This window comes from Nerophis ophidion, linkage group LG03 (genome assembly GCF_033978795.1).
Source record: "Nerophis ophidion isolate RoL-2023_Sa linkage group LG03, RoL_Noph_v1.0, whole genome shotgun sequence".
In the NCBI taxonomy this organism is placed as follows: Eukaryota; Metazoa; Chordata; class Actinopteri; order Syngnathiformes; family Syngnathidae; genus Nerophis; species Nerophis ophidion.
In genome coordinates, this window is record NC_084613.1 from 72,224,341 (window position 1) to 72,251,177 (window position 26,837).

Here is a 26,837-nt window from a genome sequence, read left to right on the forward strand (position 1 = left end):
CCACTCCTCCATGATAACTTCATTGATGCCTATCTTGCCGATTGTATTGTACCATATGTCCCGGCAAGAAATCTGCGTTCAAAAGACTCCGGCTTATTAGTGATTCCTAGAGCCCAAAAAAAGTCTGCGGGCTATAGAGCGTTTTCCGTTTGGGCTCCAGTACTCTGGAATGCCCTCCCAGTAACAGTTCGAGATGCTACCTCAGTAGAAGCATTTAAGTCTCACCTTAAAACTCATTTGTATACTCTAGCCTTTAAATAGACCTCCTTTTTAGACCAGTTGATCTGCCGCTTCTTTTCTTTCTCCATGTCCCCCCCTCCCTTGTGGAGGGGGTCCGGTCCGATGACCATGGATGAAGTACTGGCTGTCCAGAGTCGAGACCCAGGATGGACCGCTCGTCGGGACCCAGGATGGACCGCTCGCCTGTATCGGTTGGGCACATCTCTTCGCTGCTGATCCGCTTGAGATGGTTTCCTGTGGACGGGACTCTCGCTGCTGTCTTGGATCCGCTTGAACTGAACTCTCACGGCTGTGTTGGAGCCACTATGGATTGAACTTTCACAGTATCATGTTAGACTTGCTCGACATCCATTGCTTTCGGTCCCCTAGAGGGGGGGGGGGGTTGCCCACATCTGAGGTCCTCTCCAAGGTTTCTCATAGTCAGCATTGTCACTGGCGTCCCACTGGATGTGAATTCTCCCTGCCCACTGGGTGTGAGTTTTCCTTGCCCTTTTGTGGGTTCTTCCGAGGATGTTGTAGTCGTAATGATTTGTGCAGTCCTTTGAGACATTTGTGATTTGGGGCTATATAAATAAACATTGATTGATTGATTGATTGAATGGTAAACCTCATGCACTCCTAAAACTTTCTTACTGTCCAGAGCACTTAAATGTTACGAACAAGTCTCTTTATGTATTTTCTGCTCTTAGAAATAAATCTGGCAGTCATTTCCCATTATATCACCTCGTTTCGAGTATTGAGTAGCTAACTGACTGTACTTGGAACACCCCTTTCCATTGCCAGACTTGATATGCCGGCCCCTTCTTGGTGTGACGTCATCGACAGAACTAGAACCCATTTACCCAAATAGGCTTTACAGATCAAAACTTTTACTTTGATCACTTAATTTCAGGTTTTTGTCACCTTGGTTGTTTCACAACTGACATGGTCAACACTGTAAGCAAACATGTTTTGCCATTTTAAGATTTGCCTGCTTTTCCATCTCCTCTTCCATGCTCTTTCAGCATTTCTTCAGGCACCTAGAGCAGTGGTTCTCAACCTTTTTTCAGTGATGTACCCCCTGTGAACATTTGTTTAATTCAAGTACCCCCTAATCAGAGCAAAGCATTTTTGGTTGAAAAAAAAGAGATAAAGAAGTAAAATACGGCACTATGTCATCAGTTTCTGATTTATTAAATTATATAACAGTGCACATTATTGCTCATTTGTAGTGGTCTTTCTCGAACTATTTGGAAAAAAAGATATAAAAATAACTAAAAAGTTGTTGAAAAACAAACACGTGATTCAATAATGAATAAAGATTTCTACACATAGAAGTAATCATCAACTTAAAGTGCCCTCTTTGGGGATTGTAATAGAGATCCATCTGGATTCATGAACTTAATTCTAAACGTTTTTTCACAAAAAAAGAAATCTTTAACATCAATATTTATGGAACATGTTGAAGTATTATTCAATAAATATATTTATAAAGGATTTTTGAATTGTTGCTATTTTTAGAATACCCCCACTTGAGAACCACTGACCTAGAGAACATTATCAGTAAAGTATATCAGTATATAACATATATCAGTATGTGGAATTCAATTATAGAACAAATAAACCAAAGAAATCAAACAAAGCACCAATATGATTCAGTTTAAGAGACTGTTCAAACTACAACTGTTCACAAAGTACACAGAACAATAATTACGATGAACATCTTGAACCATTTTTTTCTCCTTTTTGGAATTTTTTTTATTTGGACAAAGATTTTCATGTATTTAATATGGTATATTATTTATTTATTATTTATTTGTTCACTGTTCTGTTACAGAGAACAAGGAAATTGGATAAAATTGCTATGGCATGAAAATGGGGTAGGCTCTGCTTCTTCCTCCTCCTATCAGACATGCTGTAATCAAACAACTGGAAACGTAACACATTACATTGGATCATATGCATTTTCAAAAAAAACTGAAACTGAACTGAAAGAGGACTGAAAAAAAAAAATTCTAGCGGCATGTTTTCTTTTTCTCTCGTTTTTTAGCATCTTGTCTGCTCTCCTTTCTCCTTTTTTCTACAGGTTCTGACTCAGTCTTTCTCCTCTCGAGAGTGCTACTGATTTTCAAAATCCCGTTTGGCTCGAATCTTTTATTATTTTTCCATCCAAACTGCGACAAAAACCCTCTTCTTCAAAGTCGTAATCAATAAAATGATCGCAGCAAATTACAGTCCTCTCGCTTAGTCTGGCTCATTATACGCGACTCATTTTGACTGCAGAGGTCCGTACTTTCCCTCATACTCTCAACATTTGGAAATGTACTGTATGTAGGCTGACCCCTTCTTTAATTGTATTGCAACAACCTGCATCAATGCATCTGGCAGACATATTTAATTTATCATGTCAAATCCTGTGTGTAAATATCATGATTCCAGATGAAGATGTTTCCAAAACACAGACTACGCATTATGAAGTGGCTTCCAGTCTTCTGTAGCTCACGACAGCAGGTTCATGTAGAAGTTACACGTGGGCGTTCCAAAATGTGCTGAAACTTTTTAGAAAACCAGCTTATAATCACTACTGTGTTTATTTCAGGAATAATTTTACTTGTAAATATAAGTTTTAGGTCCAGAACCATGACGTAAGTGCAAATGCAGTCAGCATTCGAGGAGCCCTTTGAGGATGTCCCACAGTATGGTGAGACATTCTTGTCCACTCCTTCACCTTCCTCTTCCTCAGCAAAATACTTGTCATCTTGAAAATGAGTTTGGGTTACTTCTGTTGGATAGGAGCAAAATAGGGAGATCATACTCTGCTTAAGAAAGTAATAGTCAAGGTTGAAACTCATGCAACCCCACACCACAATGCTACCATAACTTCCTTTAATGTAGGCAACACACAATTATCTTACATGTGTTGCCAGTTTTTTAGACATTAATGGCATTGAGGTATTTTTAGTGGATAACAAAGCCATACTACCTTGATTTTAGACAATAAGGCACACTTAAATTCCTTTCATTCTATCAAATATCGGCAGTGCCCCTTATAACCCGGTGCACCAAATATACAAATTAATTCTGGTTGTGCTTACCAACCTTATATAAATGTCATTGTACCTAATGTCATGACTGTTTTTAATGACTATTGAGTATTTTATTGATTATGGGATAAGCAGTAGAAAATGGATGAATAGTACTTTTTCGTCACTTATTCTTTGTCTTTGGTACACTAATGTGTATATTTTAGGCCATTGGTTCTTTGTTTTATTTTTGCAAATATATATATATATATATATATATGTATTTTTGTATTTCTATTTTTATCTTTGGTATGAAAATTATTATGTAACATAAGTTCTTTTTTTTTTTTGGTTCTTTGTTTTTGCTATTTATGTATTATGACATTTTATCATTTGATCATGTTGTACTGCATTTTAATCTTTTGTTTTGTGATTGTGTGATGTTTTTTTGCCTGGACCCCAGGAAGAATAGTCTCCAGTGCAGTGTAGACTAATGGGGATCCTTAAACTAAACTAAACTCAATTATTTGGCACATGGTGGAGTGTGAACAGTAGATGGCAGTCACACATAAGAGATACCAGAGCGTGGACTGCAAGTTGACGCCTGTTCAATAATGACGCTAGCAAAAGTACCCGTAAGCAAGTTGATGTTTCATTGTGAATAAAGAACATTACACACGGCGCTCAAAAATCTGCCAAAATGTTTTAGTACGACTTTGGTAAGCTACGAAGTCACACCGCTTAATAACATAGTCCGGCGTGCTGTGCTCAAATTCCGGCGGATATTACTATGATGTGTGTGTATAAGGACCCCAAAATGGCATCTATTTGGTGACATATCAGCTGTCGTTTCTTTTTTTAATAATATGAATTAGTCCCCAAAATTTGCACGCCCCCGCCATTGTAGTCTGCACCGAAGCTGCAGTCCAAGGGTGTGCACACTAAGTGCGGTCCGCCGGAGACATTACAAGTTTAACCAAAAGATTGGCCCGCGGCGGGGTTTTGCCCAAATAGTCGCTTTATTCGTTCATTCCACATTCACACTTAGGTTATATATACTGTATTGTATTTACCTTGTATGTATGTGTGTGTGTATAATATATATATATATATATATATATATATATATATATACATATATATATATATATTTTTTTATTTATTTATTTATTTTTTTATCTATTTGTGGTGGTGTGGTCGCCGGGAGGGTGGCAGCAGCGGCGGCGATGACCAAGAAGAACGTGGAGTTGGAATATAATTTCAACACTTGTACATATTTATATACATGTTTATATAATATTTATATATTTATATAATATGTAACTACAAGCTCCATTCACAGACAGAGTCCCATTGCTTTTATGAGCGGTCGAGCGGGTCAAAAGCCGAAGAAAAAAAAAAAAAAAGTTTTTTTTTTTTTTTTTTAATTTGTGGCGGCCGTAATTCTTTCATGGCGGGCCGCCACAAAAAATGTGTGTGTGGGAAACCCTGTATATATATTATCATACTGTAGTGTGTGAATGTGAGTGTGAATGTTGTCTGTCTATCTGTGTTGGCCCTGTGATGAGGTGGCGACTTGTCCAGGGTGTAGCCTGCCTTCCGCCCGAATGCAGCTGAGATAGGCTCCAGCACCCTCCGCGACCCCAAAAGGGACCAGCGGTAGAAAATGTATGGATGGATGGATTTACTGTATACATGGTATGTATAGCCTAAATAATTGTGTGTATACATATTTTATATATTACTTTACATGCAGTCGGCTTTTGGCCCCCAGACCAATTTGTTTAGCCCAATGCGGCCCCCAAGTTTGGAAACGCCTATAGTCGATAAGCTTTAAAAATTACAGGTACGACAAAAATGAGAGGACGCTGTCGAAGTGGAGCCACATAAATAAAACCATCCACAAAACTGAAGATACGGTCAGAAAGCAGCTTGAAAATGATCCGTAAAACCTCATTTATGCAACATTTTGACCAAAGAACCAACATTACATGTTATTTAGACCACAAGGAAGTGTTTTAAATGTAGAAAAAAAAATCATAAATTTGTATAAATTTAGACCTGCAGGGCTTTATAATTCGGTGTACCCTATATTCCAAAAAATACGGTCCTATACAAGCCTTATACTGACTACTCTCAAATATTTCCAAAGGTACATTCTATATCGGAAATTTGAGGGGTGTACTCCGTTTTGAGATGGGCCTTTTTTGCTTGCATGCGTTTGTTTAAGTCGGTAATCTCACCTTTTCGTAATTTTTTTCCCCCCTGCACAGACAAGCATGCAGTCAACGGCAATACCACCGTGCAGCCTTTTCCAGAAGGCATGGAGAGCATCATGTTTGGTGAGACGGTCTAATCCCACTTCTTACAGTCAGTTCTCATACAAAAATAAAATGCCACCATTAGCACTTGAAGGTGTTTTTTTGTGTGTCTCATGACCTTTCATGTGTAGGAATGGGCTGTTTCTGGGGAGCTGAGAAACTTTTTTGGAAGCTTCCTGGGGTCTTCTCCACGCAGGTGGGCTTTGCCGGGGGCTTTACCCCCAATCCCACCTATCAAGAGGTATGCTCAGGTAAGGATTTATGCCTTTTCGGGTGTTTTACCCACAACTTCCTCACCGACCGACTGCAAGCAGTATGGGTGGGCTCAAACACATCCCCGATGCTTACCATCAACACCGTAGTCCCACAGGGATGTGTGTTGAGCCCTTTCCTGTACACACTCTACACCAGGGGTCACCAACCTTTTTGAAACCAAGAGCTACTTCTACCATGAATTGATTAACATGGACCCGACTTAAACAAGTTGAAAAACTTATTCGGGTGTTACCATTTAGTCGTCAATTGTACGGAATATGTACTGAACTGTGCAATCTACTAATAAAAGTATCAATCAATTATTGGGTACTGATTAATGCGAAGGGCTACCAGTTTGACAAACACTTAAATAAATTGCCAGAAATAGCCAATTTTCTCAATTTACCTTTAATAAATAAATCTATATATATATATATATATATATATATATATATATATATATATATATATATAAAATGCGTATTTCGGTCTGTCATCCGTCGTATATTTTTTCTCCTTTTACGGAAGGTTTTATGTAGAGAATAAATTATAAAAAAAACACTTAATTGAACGGTTTAAAAGAGGAGAAAACAGGAAAAAAATTAAAATCAAATTTTGAAACATAGTTTATCTTCAATTTCGACTCTTTAAAATTCAAAATTAAACCCCAAAAAATGAAGAGAAAAACTGGCTAATTCGAATCTTTTTGAAAAAATTAAAAAAAGAATTTATGGAACATCATTAGTAATTTTTCCTGATTAAGATTAATTTTAGAATTTTGATGACATGGTTTAAATAAGTTAAAATCCAATCTGATCCAATCTGCACTTTGTTATAATATAAAACAAATTGGACTAAGCTACAGTATATTTCTAACAAAGAAAAATCATTATTTCTTCTAGATTTTCCAAAACAACATTTTTAAAAGATATTCAAAAGACTTTGAATTAAGATTTAAATTTGATTCTACAGATTTTCTAGATTTGCCAGAATCCTTTTTTTGAATTTTAATCATTATAAATTTGAAGAAATATTTCACAAATATTCTTCGTCGAAAAAACAGAAGCTAAAACTAAGAATTAAATTAAAATATATTTATTATTCTTTAAAATAAAAATAAAAAAATTTACTTGAACATTGATTTAAATTGTCAGGAAAGAAGAGGAAGGAATTTAAAAGGTAAAAAAATATATGTGTTTAAAAATCCTAAAATAATTTTTAAGGTAGTATTTTTTCTTTAAATTTGTCTTTCTGAAAGTTATAAGAAGCAAAGTAAAAAAAAAAAAGAATTGATTTTAACAAGTGAAGACCAAGTCTTTAAAATATTTTCTTGGATTTTTAAATTTTATTTGAGTTTTGTCTCTCTTAGAATTAAAAATGTCGAGCAAAGCGAGACCAGCTTGCTAGTAAATAAATACAATTTAAAAAATAGAGGCAGCTCACTGGTAAGTGCTGCTATTTGAGCTATTTTTAGAAAAGGCCAGCGGGCGACTCATCTGGTCCTTACGGGCTACCTGGTGCCCGCGGGCACCGCGTTGGTGACCCCTGCTCTACACCAATGACTGCCGTAGCATCTCACCCACCACAACATACTTAAAATACTCAGATGACACAGCCATTCTCGCACTCCTCTCCAATAGTCAATCCATCCTGGACTATCATAACACAGTCAAACATTTCACAGAGTCATGCACAGCCAGTTATCTGGAAATCAATGTCAATAAAACAGAAGAAATCTGGTTCAACCCCTCCTCGCCTCAGCACCCCATCATCATACATACACAAACAGTTAAAACAGTTGACACTTTTAAATACCTGGGCGTAACTTTGGACAATAAACTCACCTTTGATCAGCACACCACGGACATTCAACAAAGACTGTCAGCCATCCGAAAACTTAAAGGACTATACGTTGCACCTCATCTCCTGTTATTACTTTACCAAAGCATTGTTCAACCCATCCTTACCTACTGTTCCACATGTTTTTTCACCATGCTTTCTGTCACCAACCGGACCAAACTCACACGCATTACAAACATAGCAGCTAAAATCATCGGTTTACCCACACCAAACATTTCAGATTTAAACCACAGGTCCATCATTCGACTGGCAACATGATAGTCCAGGATATCAGTCACCCACTACACAAATACATAATCCCACTATCATCAGGGCGCAGGTACAGAACCATAAAATTCCGGAGGGCCCGCCTCAGGAAAAGCCTTATCCCTACAGCTATAGACGGCCTTAACAGCAGGCCCGGCCGACCCGTCTGACAAAGCCTGTGTGAGTTTTCCTTGCCCTTATGTGGGCCTACCGAGGATGTCGTAGTGGTTTGTGCAGCCCTTTGAGACACTAGTGATTTAGGGCTATATAAGTGAACATTGATTGAAATGTGTTGGTCATGTATGATGTCCTTTTGTTATTTTTGTTTTGTGATGTGTGATGTCTATATAGTTAAAGGCCTACTGAAACCCACTACTACCCACCACGCAGTCTGATAGTTTATATATCAATGATGAAATATTAACATTGCAACACATGCCAATATGGTTTTTTTAGTTTACTAAATTACAATTTTAAATTTCCCAGGAGTTTCGTCTTGAAAACGTCGCGTAATGATGACGTGTACGCAAGACGTCACGTCTTTTTAGGAAGTATGAGCGCTACGCACACACACAGGTAAAAGTCGTCTGCTTTAACGGCATAATTACACAGTATTTTGGACATCTGTGTTGCTGAATCTTTTGCAATTTGTTCAATTAATATTGGAGAAGTCACAGTAGAAAGATGGAGTTGGGCAGCTTTAGCCTTTAGCCACACAAACACACGGTGATTCCTTGTTTAATATTCCCGGAGCTGAAACTTTCCTATGAATCAGAGCACAGTCAAGCAGACATGGATCCCAACCAAATGTCAACCAGCAGGTTTTAGTGAGAAAATTGCAGCTAAAAAGTCAGTTCTTACCAGAGCAAAGCTGAGCTTGTGCCGTCCATAGCTGCCATCGACTCCCCTGAGACACTGCGCGTCAAGACACCCGTGGAGACACCCTTCCGACTATCAGACACTATTTAACTCACTAAAACACTAGCAACACAATAGAAATATACGGGATTTCCCAGAATTATCCTAGTAAATGTGTTTAAAAACATCGGAATACGTCCCAATGCAATCGCATTTTTTTTTTAACTCGTTTTTATTTATTTTTTTATTTTTTTCTAGTCCGTCGCTATCAATTTCCTCAAACAAGAATCTTTCATCCTCGCTCAAATTAATGGGGAAATTTTCTCGGTCCGAGTAGCATTTTCTGTTGAAGGCTCCCATTAAAAATAATGTCAATATGTGAGGATCAGCCACACTTGCGACGTCATCGTCTGCGACTTCCGGTAGAGGCAGGGCTTTTCTCTTAACACCGACAGTTGCGAACTTTATCGTGGATGTTCCCTATTAAATCCTTTCAGCAAAAATATGGCAATATCGCGAAAGGATCAGTATGACACATAGAATGGACCTGCTATCCCTGTTTAAATAAGAAAATCTCATTTCAGTAGGCCTTTAACAGCAGACCCGTGTGACAAAGCCTGTAAATGTGTTGGTCATGTATGATGTCTTTTTGTTATTTTTGTTTTGTGATGTGTAATATCTATATGTTTGAATGTACGGCAGTGAAAATGAATTTCCCCAACGGGGACCAATAAACCTAAATCTAAAATCTAAATCTTCTATTGATGAACATTAGGCACAAGCTCAGTTTGTGACTTTGTTTTTGATGCCGAAAAATAAGGGAGAAAAATCAAAAAGGCAAAAGAACCACAGACTCATTATAGCTCGCACATCCTCCCCTCCGCCTTCCCTTCATCTGCAGGCAACTTCTACTCTGAATGTACTGCTCCAGATGGGCTGCATCCCCCCCCCACCCTCCACCATTCCCACCCACCCATGACCTACTTGTAAGGATTGGGCTGTGTTCTGGTGTATGCTGTTCTATGCTGCGCTGTGGCACCTCTCAGCAGAGTTTACAGTGTATGAAGCGCCATCAATTGGGATGCTTTCCCTGAGACTGATTTGGCAGGGTGGAAACGCAAGCTTAAACCTCAAAGCCATCAAACATCCTGGTTACCTGTGTGTGCGTGCGTGCGCGGATGCCTTTTTTCCCAGTTCCCCCATCAAGATTCTAATTGATTCATGTAGGGCATTGATATATAATTCAAATGAAGATGTCTGGCGCTGTTTGAGCCTTGCGCACTCCTCGCGTGCTTTAATTATGAACTCCTCCCTCGCCGAGGGCGCACACAGTCGAGCCCACAGTGCGTCTCGATGGCGGACACAGCAGGATCGGACGCGGAAAAAGGACGAGAGAGGCGCTTTCGGCTTTGGCTGGCAGACATTCTGAGTGTGAAAACCCTTCAAGGGGATTGTGCGTCAACTATGGGATGTCAGAAAGGAAGGGGGCGGGGGGGAAAAAACAGATAGAGCTATAACAAAGAAAAAAAAAGGTGGGGAGGGTGGAAATAAACTTTTTTTTTTTTATCGACGCGAAAGAACATTGAAAGGAAAGGAAGGTGGCCTGTCCGTCAACGGCGAAGGTGCTGGTGTCGCTCCAGTGGCCGTGACGGAGAGAAACACTGCGACGGCGTTGGACCGAAGAGCTGTCAACACAACGGGGTCAGGACGGTCAAGGAAACAGACTGATGGAAGTGAGGCAACGTGAGAATAAAAGGGTATACTCAAAACATGGATGGTTAAAGGCCTACTGAAACCCACTACTACCAACCACACAGTCTAATAGTTTATATATCAATGATGAAATATTAACATTACAACAAATACCAATACGGATTTTTAGTTTACTGAATTACAATTTTGAATTTCCCGGGAGTTTCGTCTTGGAAACGTCGTGTAATGATGACGTGTACGCAGGACGTCACGCGTTTTTAGGAAGTATGAGCGCTACGCACACACACAGCTAAAAGTCGTCTGCTTTAACGGCATAATTACACAGTATTTTGGAGATCTGTGTTGCTGAATCTTATGCAATTTGTTCAATTAATATTGGAGAAGTCACAGTAGAAAGATGGAGTTGGGAAGCTTTAGCCTTTAGCCACACAAACACACGGTGATTCCTTGCTTAAAATTCCCGGAGCTGAAACTTTACTATGGATTAGAGCGCGGTCAAGCAGACATAGATCCCAACCGAATGTCAACCAGCAGGTTTCGGTGAGAAAATTGTGGTTAAAAAGTCGCCTCTTACCGGATATCAGCTGAGCTTGTGTCGTCCGTACAGCTGCCGTCGACACCCGTGAGACATGGCGTCAAGAAACCCCTCCGACTATCAGGTACTATTAAACTCACTAAAACACTAGCAACACATTGGAAAGATAAGGGATTTCCCAGAATTATCCTAGTAAATGTGTTTAAAAACATCGGAATACGTCCCAATGCTATCGCGTTTTTTTTTTTACTCGTTTTTTTTTGTTTTTTTCCGTCGCTATCAATATCCTCAAACACGAATCTTTCATCCTCGCTCAAATTAATGGGGAAATAGTCGTTTTCTCGGTCCGAATAACTGTTTTTGTTGGAGGCTCCCATTAAAATCAATGTGAATATGTGAGGAGCCATCAACGGGTGACGTCATCGTCTGCGACTTCCGGTAAAGGCGAGGCTTTTTCAGGAAGTACCAAAAGTGGTGAACTTTATCGTGGATGTTCTCTACTAAATCCTTTCAGCAAAAATATGGCAATATCGCGAAATGATCAATTATGACACATAGAATCGACCTGCTATTCCCGTTTAAATAAAAAAATCTCATTACAATAGGCCTTTTAAGGTGTTGTAGGGATGGTGTAATTTAAGACAATTTTATCAGTCTGGGATGAGGTGGCGACTTGTCCAGGGAGTACCCTGCTTACCGCCTGAATGCAGCTGAGATAGGCTCCAGCGACCCCCCGTGACCCCAAAAGGGACAAGCAGTAGAAAATGGATGGAATATTATCAGTGCACTCTCAGTAGGCCTTCTATTGTACTTGCATGTATTCTTCTGCTTCACCCTTGGCACGTTTGTCACAAAGTCCCGCCTTCCTGCAGAGTCTGACTACTAGGGCTGTGAATCTTTGGGTGTTCCACGATTCGATTCAATATCGATTCTTGGGGTCACGATGCGATTCAAAATCTTTTTTTTTTTTTTCAATTCAACACAATTCCCGATTCAAAAACGATTTTTTTCCCGATTCAAAACGATTCTCTATTCATTCAGTACATAGGATTTCAGCAGGATCTACCCCAGTCTGCTTACATGCTAGCAGAGTAGTAGATTTAAAAAAAAAAAAGCTTTTATAATTGTAAAGGAAAATGTTTTATCAACTGATTGCAATAATGTAAATTTGTTTTAACTATTAAACGAACCAAAAATATGACTTTTTTTATCTTTGTGAAAACATTGGACACAGTGTGTTGTCAAGCTTATGAGATGTGATGCAAGTGTAAGCCACTGTGACACTATTGTTCTTTTTTTTATTTTTTATAAATGTCTGATGATAATGTCAATGAGGGATTTTTAATCACTGCTATGCTGAAATTATAACTAATTTTGATACTGTTGTTGATAATATTTATTTTTGTTTCACTACTTTTAGTTTGTTCTGTGTCGTGTTTGTGTCTCCTCTCAATTGCTCTGTTTATTGCAGTTCTGAGTGTTGCTGGGTCAGGTTTGGTTTTGTAATTGGATTGCATTGTTATGGTATTGCTGTGTATTGTTTTGTTGGATTGATTAAAAAATAAATAAATAAATAAATATATCGTTTAAAAAAAAAATGAGAATCGATTCTGAATCGCACAACGTGAGAATCGCGATCCGAATCCCAATCGATTTTTTTCCCACACCCCTACTACCAGTCCCTTTCACCGTCAATATATCCAATGGGTGAATGTAGAAATAGTGTCAAAGCGCTTTGAGTTCCTTAAAAAAGGTAGAAAAGCGCTATACAAGTACAACCCACAATACAACCCTTCATACATCCATTCATTTAAAAAATAATCTTACTGATCTCCCTATATGAAATGTAACTTACTTCACCGAGTATTATTTATATATTTATTTTTTATTGTGATCACTTATGGAGTATATTGTGAATAAATTGAGAACAGGAAGTGAACAAAAGTTTTAGTAACTGTTATGTAAAAGAAAAGGGGTAGGATTAAAGTTAAAGTACCAATGATTGTCACACACACTAGGTGTGGTGAAATTTTTCCTCTGCATTTGACCCATCCCCCTGTTCACCCTACTGGGAGGTGAGGGGAGCAGTGAGCAGCAGTGGTGCTGCGCCCGGGAATCCTTTTTGGTGATTCAACCCCCAATTCCAACCATTGATGCTGAGTGCCAAGCAGGGAGGTAATGGGTCCCATTTTTATAGTCTTTGGTATGACTCGGCCGGTTTGAACTCACAACCTACCAATCTCAGGGCGGACACTCTAACCCAGGGGTGTCAAACTCAAATACAGAGTGGGCCAAAATTTTAAACTGAACAAAGCCGCGGGCCAAGGTTGAACAAATTAACCTTCTAATAGGGACCCAAACAAGTTTTGCATTAAATATTGAACAAGCAAGGCTTATATAACTTTAGTGACATGCAAAATCCAGTTTCAAAAAATAATAATAATAATACAAATTAAAAGAATATCAATGGCATATCAAATAAAATAAAAATAAAAATGTTATGTCTTTTTTTCTATTTGCAATCTTCTGAGGTAAATATCAATTTTTTTCCACAGGCTAATAATACATTTGAAAATAAAATAATAATGAATGAACCAGACATTCAAACCTTGAAGTGGCAAGAGAAAATGCATGTATAAAACGTTAATTATTGGTCAACTTGCTGGAAGTTTCCCGGAAGAGTTAGTGCTGCAAGGGGTTCTGGGTATTTGTTCTGTTGTGTTACGGTGCGGATGTTCACCCGAAATGTGTTTGTCATTCTTGTTTGGTGTGGGTTCACAGTGTGGCGCATATTTGTAACAGTGTTAAAGTTGTTTATACGGCCACCCTCGGTGTGACCTGTATGGCTGTTGACTAAGTATGCCTTGCATTCACTTGTGCGTGTGTGTATGTGTAAAAGCCACAAATATTATGTGACACACTGTTAGTATGGAGGAAAAGCGGACGTGACGACAGGTTGTAGAGAACGCTAAAGGCAGTGTCTTAAATGCACACCCCCAATATAGTTGTCTGGGTGGAAATCGGTAGAAATTCGGGAGAATGGTTGCCCCGGGAGATTTTCGGGAGGGGCACTGAACTTCGGGAGTCTACCGGGAAAATTAGGAGGGTTGGCAAGTATGAGTCTTAGCGGTGAATGCGGTGTTGCAGCTGCACAGACACTGTATAACACTGGCGGGCCAGCTCTAAGGCTAAATTGATATTGCCTCAAGGGCCAAATTAAATTACACGGCGGGCCAGAGTTTGACACCCATCCTCTAACCACTTGGCCACTGAGTAGGTTCAGCTTCCTCCTACTCCTTTTCAAATATGTTGAAAAGAGAAACTGGAAATTGCGAGGTATCATGTTGTATGCTTGCATGTTCGACATGAACTCAAACTCAATTCAACTCAGTATATCCATCCATCCATTTTCTACCGCTTGTCCCTTTTGGGGTCGTGGGGGGTCGCTGTAGCCTATCTCAATATATTGTTGTACTTTTCTCTATCATGTTGATGTTCTGGTTGTTATTACATGACAGCACTTGATATGAAGAACCTTTTGCAAAAAAAAACTTCAAAGGCAAATCTGAAAAATTACTTGATTGATTGATTGATTGATGGAAACTTTTATTAGTAGATTGCACAGTACAGTACATATTCCGTACAATTGACCACTAAATGGTAACACCCGAATCAGTTTTTCAACTTGTTTAAATTGGGGTCTACGTTTATCAATTCATGGTAATTCATGGACTGTTATGATTTTAATCTTAGTCTTTGTGACGTCTGGGTGGCATCGTGGCGTGTGTTTGCGTTCTCGTGGTGCAGCAGAGATGGAACACAGCGTTAAGGTAGGAATGATGATTTATTCCTAACTACAAAAACAAACTAATAACAGAAATACTGGCACATAAGTACTACAGAAAAAACAAACAGAACTAGCGTGGAAGCTAGAATGAACAAAAAGCGCTAGTATGTAAACTAGGGACAAGTAAACAAACAAAATAGCATGGAAGCTAATGGGTGAAACAAGATAGTTACCACAATGCGGGAAGAGCGATGTCACTTGTTGCGTGTAGCAAACTATAGTCCGAAACCGAAAGTAAAACAAGGGCGGTCTTAAATAAGGAGACAACTAATCAAGTCAGGTGCGTGACGACAAACCAGAATCAGGTGACACTGAATGAGTGACCCTGACAACAGAAAACCAAACAGGAAGTGCCACCGGGAACCAAAGACGTCGAATGCAACACAGGATGATAATAAAACAGAAACAAAACCAGAATATGACATGGTCCAAGATGCAAATGTATAACTTTATTTTCCCCTTATCAACCAAATGTTGAATAGAAAGAATACAAATATGCTGTATGCTTATTGGTTGATTTTATAAAGTGAAAAAAGTTCAAACAAGTACAATCATTATACCGTATTTTTCGGACTATAAGTCGCAGTTTTTTTAATAGTTTGGCCAGGTGTGCGACTTATACTCAGGAGCGACTTGTGTGAAATTATTAACACATTAACGAAAAATATCCATCCATCCATCCATTTTCTACCGCTTATTCCCTTTCGGGGTCGCGGGGGGCGCTGGCGCCTATCTCAGCTACAATCGGGCGGAAGGCAGGGTACACCCTGGACAAGTCGCCACCTCATCGCAGGGCCAACACAGATAGACAGACAACATTCACACTCACATTCACACACTAGGGACCATTTAGTGTTGCCAATCAACCTATCCCCAGGTGCATGTCTTTGGAAGTGGGAGGAGGCCGGAGTACCCGGAGGGAACCCACGCATTCACGGGGAGAACATGCAAACTCCACACAGAAAGATCCCGAGCCTGGATTTGAACCCAGGACTGCAGGAACTTCGTATTGTGAGGCAGACGCACTAACCCCTCTGCCACCGTGAAATATCGAATAATATTATTTAACTCATTCACATAAGAGACTAGATGTATAAGATTTTATGGGATTTAGCGATTAGGAGTGACCGATTGTTTGGTAAACGTATAGCATGTTCTATATGTTATAGTTATTTGAATGACTTTTACCTTAATATGTTACGTTAACATACCAGGCCCTTTTTCAGTTGGTTATTTATGCGTCATATAACACTTATTCAGCCTGTTGTTCACTATTCTTTATTTATTTTGAATTGCCTTTCAAATGTCTATTCTTGGTGTTGTGTTTTATCAAATACATTTCCCCAAAAAATGCAAATCAAATATGTTCTTTTCCTTCTTTATTATGCATTTTTGGCAGGTGCGACTTGTACTCCGGAAAATATGGTATTACCTTTTTAGGATAAACCCACGTTGAGCATACTTCAGCGTGTGTACATTATTATTGAGGGCACGTTCAAACTCTACAGCGCTTTGACAAAATAACCCCAAGAAGCGAAGGCTGTATTCCGTACTTTAAAGGAAGAAAAAGTTTTGACTGCAGGGGGTGCGAGGACCGCGTACTTTGTCAAAGTCACAACGGCATCCATCCTGACGTGCTCCCTCAAGGCATTTTCACACCTGCCTCGTACAGTTGGGATGAATTGAACGGTTCATTTACCCTCCCGGTGCAGTCTGTTAGGACAGGTGTGAATGCAGTGATCACACGCGGCGGATCAAAACAACCTGACGTTGTTGGAAGACGATGTGGTGACAAAAACAAAAGCCTCCGGTTGCGATGCTTTTTGTTCTGGACGCATACTACCGGCACTTTTTTTTCAGGCTGCAGTACATCTGGAGAGGAGGCTACGCCGGGTAGTCGAACCTCGGATTCAGGAGGAACAGTGTGGTTTTCGTCCTGGTCGTGGAACTGTGGATCAGCTCTATACTCTTGGCAGGGTTCTTGAGGGTGCATGGGAGTTTGCCCAACCAGTCTACATGTGCTTTGTGGACTTGGAGAAAGCATTCGACCGTGTCCCTCGGGAAGTCCTGTGGGGAGTGCTCAGAGAGTATGGGGTATCGGACTGTCTTATTGTGGTGGTCCACTCCCTGTATGATCAGTGTCAGAGCTTGGTCTGCATTGCCGGCAGTAAGTCAGACACGTTTACAGTGAGGGTTGGACTCCGCCAAGGCTGTCCTTTGTCACCGATTCTGTTCATTACTTTTATGGACAGAATTTCTAGGCGCAGTCAAGGCATTGAGGGGTTCCGGTTTGGTGGCCGCGGGATTAGGTCTCTGCTTTTTGCAGATGATGTGGTCCTGATGGTTTCATCTGGCCGGGATCTTCAGCTCTCACTGGATCGGTTCGCAGCCGAGTGTGAAGCGACCGGAATGAGAATCAGCACCTCCAAGTCCGAGTCCATGGTTCTCGCCCGGAAAAGGGTGGAGTGTCATCTTCGGGTTGGGGAGGAGACCCTGCCCCAAGTGGAGGAGTTCAAGTACCTAGGAGTCTTGTTCATGAGTTGGGGAAGAGTGGATCGTGAGATCGACCGGTGGATCGGTGTGGCATCTTCAGTAATGCGGACGTTGTATCGATCCGTTGTGGTGAAGAAGGAGCTGAGCCGGAAGGCAAAGCTCTCAATTTACCGGTCGATCTACGTTCCCATCCTCACCTATGGTCATGAGCTTTGGGTCGTGACCGAAAGAATTAGATCACAGGTACAAGCGGCCAAAATGAGTTTCCTCCACCGGGTGGCGGGGCTCTCCCTTAGAGATAGGGTGAGAAGCTCTGCCATCCGGGAGGAACTCAAAGTAAAGCCGCTGCTTCTCCACATCGAGAGGAGCCAGATGAGGTGGTTCGGGCATCTGGTCAGGATGCCACCCGAACGCCTCCCTAGGGAGGTGTTTAGGGCACGTCCAACCGGTAGGAGGCCACGGGGAAGACCCAGGACACGTTGGGAAGACTATGTCTCCCGGCTGGCCTGGGAACGCCTCGGGATCCCCTGGGAAGAGCTAGACGAAGTGGCTGAGAGAGGGAAGTCTGGGCTTCCCTGCTTGGGCTGCTGCCCCCGCGACCCGACCTCGGATAAGCGGAAAATGATGGATGGATGGATGGAGTACATCCGGTATTGTCTGACTGTATTTCCTCAGCACGTTGCCCACTAACGGGTTTGTTGTGAGGCGTTTGCGTTTGGTGGAAAGTGCACTAATGTCACACTACAGTACTTTTCCATTTAGAGAGGACAGTAATCAAGAGAAGTGTAAACAAGTTGTTCATGCTGTCACTGGGGGACTAAAGTAGTCTCTAACAGCACGAGTACAATTAAATCAAAAAGGGTGATGTTGACGGTGCACGAGGCCGTCGCCGTCCACATGACTTTCCGCCCTGTTTGTTGAAGTGTCCTTGTGGAAAAACACAACATCATTACAGCCTTGTTTTGTACACCTTTGAAACAGCATGGTGTATTTTGCACCATGTATGAATCATTAGAGGGTATGGTTGTTGAGTTGCCTGCTGTTAAAGGGGACCGATCACGCAATAGCACTTTTCTTATCTGCTGGTCTGTATTTGGGATCTGCATAAGTCCCAAACAATTCAAATCAAACTGCGGAAGTATTGCGGGGATATTTATTAAACAATCTTACCTTCTTTCGTACTTCAGGGAAACGAGGAATTTGCCCATTTGGTGACATTTCTCCTAAGGCCATGTTTACACTAAGGCAGGGGTAGGGAACCTATGGCTCTAGAGCCGGATGTGGCTCTTTTGATGACTGCATCTGGCTCTCAGATAAATCTTAGCTGACACTACTTAACACGATAAGTAATGAATAATTCCGCTGGTAATCAGTGTCAAAATATAAAACATTCTCATGCATTTTAATCCGTCCATCTGTTTTCTACCGCACTTGTATTTTATTTATTATTTGTTCTGCTTCAAAATAACAATGTTATTAAAAAGAATGAGAGTCTTAATATACTTGCAAAATATTGGTGTTACTTAAAAATCCACGTATTTATTTAGTTGTATTCAGTATTAAAAAAAAATATTATATGGCTCTCACGGAAATATATTTTAAAATATTTGGCTTTCATGGCTCTCTCAGCCAAAAAGGTTCCCGAACCCTGCACAAAGGTTATCCAGGGTATTTCCCACCTTTTTTTTTTTTTTTCTCTATGGCACTCACCGAGGGTGGACGCTCCCCTTTCCTCTCCCTTATCTCTCCTGCTTCTTTGTTTTGTCTTGTCTTTAACTTTCTTGTTGCCTCTTTTTGCACTGCTCTCCAAATCTAAACATTGGAACTATTTAACTGGCCTCAACAAAATTGACAAGATCTTGGATTTGGGGGAACCTGCTGTCGTGACGAAGCGGTTGTTGCTGGACACACGACGGACTCTTGGGAGAAGAAGGAGGGCCGCTTGCCTGGCGACCCTTTTCTGTCAAGGACGTGAAGATATCCACCTATTCGGAATTATGACAACAGGACATCTGCTGATTGGAGTAAGCGTTGCTCTGGTTTGTCGACAAACTGGAAGTTCCTGGCAGTCTTCAAAGTACCCCAAAGCTGCCACAAATGATTGGAGAATGCGGGAAGAACTGTGGATTACATCGGACTGTCTACCCTGCAGTTTTTGAGGACCAGTCATAGACAATTTTATAGTGAAAAGCAAATTTTATTTTCACTCGCATACAAACCTTTTTTAACTTGGATTGTTTCCCTGGTTTCGAGACTCCCGACGATCGCTGCAAGCGAAGACACAACAAACTCCCTTTTTTGTCTCTCATGGACACACACCTGTTGTTGTGAACTTTGGACTAGCCGCGGAACAGAGACACACTATGGGCTTATACATACACACACACACACACACACACACCTCCACAAAAAAATATACGCCACACATACACCCCCCCGTCCCCCAATCCAACGCCCTCGACACAAATCCCCTAGGGGTGATGAATGGATGGTCAGCGCCTGAGAGCTGCGACCTACCACCGATGACCTTGAACTACCTTCCCTCTATTGCTAGATATGTTGTAATATGTATATGTGCTTCGCTATAGAGGTTTTTTTCTCACTCCGAACTGGGCCCCCTTAGGAGCCCAGTCTGGATTGTATTTTTTTACTCATCCTTCCCCAGCGTTTACCTTTTTCCCATCTTTTACGGGGCGCCTTATGGCGACCCATCAGCGTTCTTGTTCTGTAACTCTGTACACTGTTTGTTTGTCTAATCTTGAACAGGTTTGTGCTGAAAACAAGGTTTCGTTGTACTTGTTGCAATGACAATAAAGACCTACCTACCTACCTACCTAACCTTATCAGTGTCCACACACACAACAATGCCACCATTTAAGACCCCTGCCTCTCCGTCCGCCGGCGCCACATGACCTAGTACGCATGCGCGGAAAATGAGCACGCCTTAGTCACCTCCAGTGTTGCTTTGTGTGCAAGTTCTTAAATGTAACTTCTCTGAACAATACCCAATGTTGTGAGACTTCAATCAACTGGAATCCAGTGTGCTGTGGGGCCCTATTACAGTGAATCACACCTGAGCCATCATAAATTGATGAAATCTTTAATGGACCCGTGAACAATGTGATAAAGAACATTTTACATTAATCAATCGAGGGATCTAGATATCTGGTCAGGACACTCCTCACTCTTTTGCCTTCATCTTAATTGTCCATTCCTTTTTGGTGACTTTATATATTCTGGACCTCGACTATGGGTCCGCAAAAAACATAGGGCACAATAACTGATACAGTCTGCTTTGCCAGTCCAAAAGCATTTGCCGTTTTCCATAGTCTTCGCTCGACGGCCAGGTGATACAAAGAACACGCTACCTTTTTAATCAAATGCGACAAATGGACAAAGTTTTTCGCTAAGTAGAGTCACAGCTGACCTGGACATTGGAAAGTTCTCTTGCCGTCTGAGAAGTTTTGTATCCCCAAACGCTGCCATCGCTTTCTCTTAAGGTATTCATGTGTGATTTCCACAAGTGTCTGTACATGTAGAAGAATGAGAAACACGGGCATGTCTGGATGACTCGCCTCCATCTTTCCAGTAGTTAGCTCCGTGTTACTAAACCGCTTTATTATGAAGCTGGCTGTGGCGCCTTCTTTCTGATTTTCACTTCCTGTGTGGTGCTCTGTCTTTCTGGCATCATGTCCTCTCCGAACTCAATTTGTATACAATCAATGAGCCCATACAAAGCTAAGTGCCGGAGATACCATAAATCGACGGCGCACTTAGCCGTGTAAAATTTTGTCCAAGGAGGAGTACCTTAAACGCTGGTTTAGTGAGGCTAAATAATTATTTGTTTAAGGGGTTCAACGACTTACTGTAGACATGACCTAAGTGTGACGTCTGCGAATTATCCATAAATGATAGAACATTTACCCACACAGCTTTGCGTGAGTCTGCCATTATAGTCAGACTCTGTCGTCAATATGCTCCTTCTTTTTCTTTATCCTCTTGTTGTGGGGTTTGAAAATAGTCTGTTTTACAGACCACTTTGGTCTTTGGTCAAAAAATGTTCTGTACACATTTTTTCGCAGTTTATGTAAACCAAATGGAAGTGCTTTAATGTAGAAACCAAATGTCATGATGGGCTGCCCAGATCATGTCTTGTTCTGGTTTTGTTCCGTCTTTGCATCGTATTCTGTTGGTGTTTGACTTCCTTAGTTCCTGGTGGCACTTCCTGTTTGTTCTGTTGCCATAGTCACGCATTAGTGTCACCTGCCTCTTGTTTTTGACGCGCACCTGCCTCGTGATTACCACCTTTATTTAAACCTGCCTTTTCTGTTCATTCGATCTCGCGTCCTAGTTTCTGTTCCATGCAACAGGTGATGACGCTGATTCCCGACTCTGGTAAAACTGTTTTTGTACTTGCTAGCTTCCGCGCTATGCTTCGTGTTTTCTAGCTCCCAAGCTAGCTCTTTGTTTTGCCTTTTTATGCCTAGTGCAAGTTTTCTGTTCATAGTCTGTTTTTTAGTGTAAATAAATCATCATTTCTTACCTTCACGCTGTGTCCAAATGCGACTGCATCATGAGAGAACGCACCCACATCACCACGATGCCAGCGAACCGTCACACCAAAGTCTTAATATGACCCCTTTCAACATTTTTTTCAGCTTATTATTGTCTATTATAATTAGTATTAGCTGATCAATTTGTTTTCTAAGTACATACAGTACAGGCCAAAAGTTTGGACACACCTTTTCATTTAATGTGTTTTCTTTATTTTCATGACTATTTAGATTGTAGATTGTCACTGGAGGCATAAACAATATGAAAGAAAACATGTGGAGTTATGTACTTGACAAAAAAAGATGAAATAACTGAAAAATATGTTTTATATTTTAGTTTCTTCAAAATAACCACCCTTTGCTCCGATTACCACTTTGCACACTCTTGGCATTCTCTCGATGAGCTTCAGGAGGTAGTCACCTGAAATGGTTTTCACTTCACAGGTGTCATAGTTTTGATGCCTTCAGTGACAAACCACAATGTAAATAGTCATGAAAATGAAAAAAAAAAAACGCATTGAAATGAGAAGGTGTGTCCAAACTTTTGGTCCGTACTGTGTATATGCTCAGACTCCCTAAATGCAACACGGAACGACACAGGAGGTCCTTCATACCGACAGCCATCAGACTGTATAATGTATATGTTCCTTGACTGCACTTAAATGTAGAATATTTTTATACTATTCATATATTATATATTATATTTATAATATATGTTTTATGTTATTTATTATTATTATTGTCTATTGTGAGCGAACTGTGGTGCTGAATTTCCCCCAGGGATCAATAAAGTACTTTCTATTCTAGTCTCTTCTATATACATGTAAATGCGTGTATCACCATAATAAAAAGGTTGTTTAACGCTGATTTTAAATAATTTTTAGATTGTCTTGTTTAAGTGACATCACTTTTATGCGCCATCATTGGTGTATATTTTATAAATTGTAAACTAGAAACTGTTCTCAATAACTTTATTCTTGGTCCTGGCAATTGGAAATAAGTGTGGAGGAAAATGCAAAAAGAAGACTGGATGAAGTAAAACGGCAACAGCCATGCCCTGATACCCATTGTGTTGAACTCTGTTGTGTTCCTTTCTGCAGGGCTGACTGGACACACCGAGGTCGTGAGGGTGGTCTTCTCTACCAAAGACATTAGCCTGGAGGAGCTGCTTAAACACTTTTGGGAGAACCACGATCCGACACAAGGTAGTAGAAGTGGTGCTCGCACGCACAAACCTCCCCACCAAAATGTCGCCTCTCTAACAAGAGGCATCCCGTAGGGGTACAGGGTGTATTGGAGCAGAAGGATGCTGCCCAGACGTGTGCATACGTGTACGTTGTGATGGGGTGGGGGACGTCTCGTGAGTGGGAGTCAATGCCAGACACTGTTAATGTGTCTTCCAGTGTGGTGCATGGAGCCCACCAAAAATCATGGTTTTTAATAGAAGATCCAGGTATTCCGCAAAGATTGAATCAAGGCAACTTGACTTCTCATATTTGAACAAATTTGACCTTCGATCTAAAAAAATTTTTTAGTTTTGGAGAAATCCCCAAAGAACATTTGTGCTTAAAAATATACATTAGTAGTTTGGCTTTTAAAAAAAAAAGTGTGTTCCTGCACAAGTAGGCCTTTACAAGTTTTCAGGGGTCTGCCAAACCAGCAGGTGGCGCTGTAATCTCTAACTGCAAAGCCTGAAGAAAGTGATTGTCAGAAAAAACACAATAATGGTTAATCAAGCAAAAAAGGATCATGCCTGAGGGCCGATTATACAAAACCAACTTTTCTTACCTATTGGTACCTGTTTTTGTGTATTTAGGATCCTGAAAAGTTGAAATCAAACCATGGAGACATGGCGGATGTATTCATAAAACAAAATGAGCCGTTAGGAATTTGCCCCATTGTTGACATTTTTCCCAAGTGTGATGTCAGTCTCCATGTATGGTGTAAATATAGCCAAAGTGCTTTAAGCGAGCTCGCCATTGTAGTCAATAATTTTTTCCTTTCTCTTGATTCTCTAATTGTGGGGCAGAGTGGTTCGTACATGTACACGCATCCTTTGCTGTTGCCATTTTCTTAAAAAGAAGTTGCGTATAGTTGTAACTTACATCTGTCAGTAGACTCGATATGGAAGCGCTAAAAAACTATACACGGCTGACGGGGAGAAGACACAGATGAAATGGAGCCACATAAATTAGACTGGCCACAAAATATCACATCCTGAAGAGACGGTCAGAAAGCGGCTTAAAGATGGTCTGTTAAACATAATCTATGCTCATTTTTAACAAAAAAAAAAAAACACCTTTACATGTTATATAGACCACAAAGAAGCGTTTTAAATGTAAAAAGCAAATAATGTTATGACCCCTTTATGAACCCTTTAAGTTTAATGAAATATAATGTTAAAAACACAGTAGTCAAATATCATTTACTTGAATAACAATAAAAAAAAAATAAGAATAAAAAAATATATATATACAAACCCTGTTTCCATATGAGTTGGGAAATTGTGTTAAATGTAAATATAAATGGAATACAATAATTTGCAAATCATTTTCAACCCATATTCAGTTGAATATGCTACAAAGACAACATATATGATGTTCAAACTGATAAACTTTTTTTTTTTGCAAATTATCATAAACTTTAGAATCTGATGCCAGCAACACGTGACAAAGAAGTTGGGAAAGGTGGCAATAAATACTGATAAAGTTGAGGAATACTCATCAAACACTTATTTGGAACATCCCACAGGTGTGCAGGCTAATTGGGAACAGGTGGGTGCCATGATTGGGTATAAAAGCCGCTTCCATGAAATGCTAAGTAATTCACAAACAAGGATGGGGCAAGGGTCCCCAATTTGTAAGCAAATTGACAAACACTTTTAGAACAACATTTCTCAATGAGCTATTGCAAGGAATTTAGGGATTTTACCATCTACGGTCCGTAAAATCATCAACAGCTTCAGAGAATCTGGAGAAATCACTGCACGTGAGTGATGATATTACGGACCTTTGATCCCTCAGGCGGTACTGCATCAAAAACCGACATCAGTTTGTACAGGATATCACCACATGGGCTCAGGAACACTTCATAAAACCACTGTCAGTAACTACAGTTGGTCGCTACATCTGTAAGTGCAAGTTAAAACTCCACTATGGAAAGCCTAACACATTTATCAACAATATCCTGAAACGCCGCCGGCTTGGCTGGGCTCGAGCTCAGCTAAGATGGACTGATGCAAATTGGAAAAGTGTTCTGTGGTCTGACGAGTCCACATTTTAAATTATATTTGGAAACTGTGGACTCGCTAGACCACATATATATATGTATATATATATGTATACATATATTTATGTATAAGAGGTGTAACGATTGATCGATGTATCGATAGATCAATCTCAAGTACATCAATCTGTGCTTGGCAAGTTTGCCTTCCAAGATCATTTTAAAAGGGAATCAATCAATTTTATCGACACTGGAAAAAAGGAAAACATTGGATTCAAGAATGGCAGACTTTATATGAAGTTAAACACTTTTAACCATAAGGACGTTAAACGTTAGGACTATTTCGTCCATTGAAATAGACCTGAATAAATGTGTTTAGGTACTAAGAGTAGTGCATAGAGTGAACCCCCTTGCGCCCTGTTAGAAAGCGAGAGACGGAGGAAACATACACAACAGCAAAGTTATCGAGTTCATTTTAATCTTTTCGGCTCAAGTGTAGGTTTTATTTATTGTTTGAAGCTAAAATATTCCCACGCAGGCACATTTGGCTTTGCAATCATATTTTTCCTCCTAATTTTTGTTACCTTTCGGTGCTCTTTACTAATGAGTTGTGACTAGCGAGGCTCTATCAGCTAGCACTCTGGCCTCTAGAGTTGTACGGTATACCGGTATTAGTACAGTACCGCTATACTAATGAATCATATTCGGTACTATACTGCCTCTGAAAAGTACCGGTCCGCCTTTGTTTGCTTACTTACTGATAAAAGACAAGTTGTCTAGTATGTTCACTATTTTATTTAAGGACAAACTTGCAATAAGAAACATATGTTTAATGTACCGTAAGATTTTTTGTTAATATAAAGCCGATAATGCAATTTTTTGTTGTCCCCTTATTTCGAAAAGTACCAAAAAGTATGGTAATTCATGGACTGTTATGATTTTAATCTTAGTCTTTGTGACGTCTGGGTGGCATTTGCGTTCTCGTGGTGCAGCAGAGATGGAACACAGTGTTAAGGTAGGAATGATGATTTATTCCTAACTACAAAAACAAACTAATAACAGAAATACTGGCACATAAGTACTACAGACAAAACAAACAGAACTAGCGTGGAAGCTAGAATGAACAAAAAGCGCTAGTATGTAAACTAGGGACAAGTAAACAAACAAAATAGCATGGAAGCTAATGGGTGAAACAAGATAGTTACCACAATGCGGGAAGAGCGATGTCACTTGATGCGTGTAGCAAACTATAGTCCGAGACCGAATGTAAAACAAGGGTGGTCTTAAATAAGGAGACAACTAATCAAGTCAGGTGCGTGACGACTAACCAGAATCAGGTGACACTGAATGAGTTACCCTGACAACAGAAAACCAAACAGGAAGTGCCACCGGGAACCAAAGACGTCGAATGCAACACAGGATGATAATAAAACAGAAACAAAACCAGAATATGACATGGTCCAAGATTCAAATGTATAACTTTATTTTCCCCGTATCAACCAAATGTTGAATAGAAAGAATACAAGTATGCTGTATGCTTATTGGTTGATTTTATAAAGTGAAAAAAGTTCAAACAAGTACAATCATTATACCGTATTTTTCGGACTATAAGTCGCAGTTTTTTTAATAGTTTGGCCAGGTGTGCGACTTATACTCAGGAGCGACTTATGTGAAATTATTAACACATTA

The 26,837-nt window shown here is 40.2% G+C and overlaps 1 protein-coding gene across 3 annotated transcripts in view; it reads left to right on the forward strand.

Moving 5' to 3' along the window:
* msrab (methionine sulfoxide reductase Ab) overlaps positions 1–26,837 on the forward strand; it is a 150,521-nt gene that overhangs the window by 28,459 nt on the left and 95,225 nt on the right. For all 3 annotated transcript variants that reach the window (XM_061896019.1, XM_061896020.1, XM_061896018.1), the window contains exons 3-5: positions 5,516–5,584; positions 5,695–5,814; positions 23,024–23,128. In XM_061896019.1, coding sequence (XP_061752003.1) covers positions 5,516–5,584; positions 5,695–5,814; positions 23,024–23,128 — 294 coding nt within the window. The remainder of the gene's footprint in view (positions 1–5,515; positions 5,585–5,694; positions 5,815–23,023; positions 23,129–26,837) is intronic.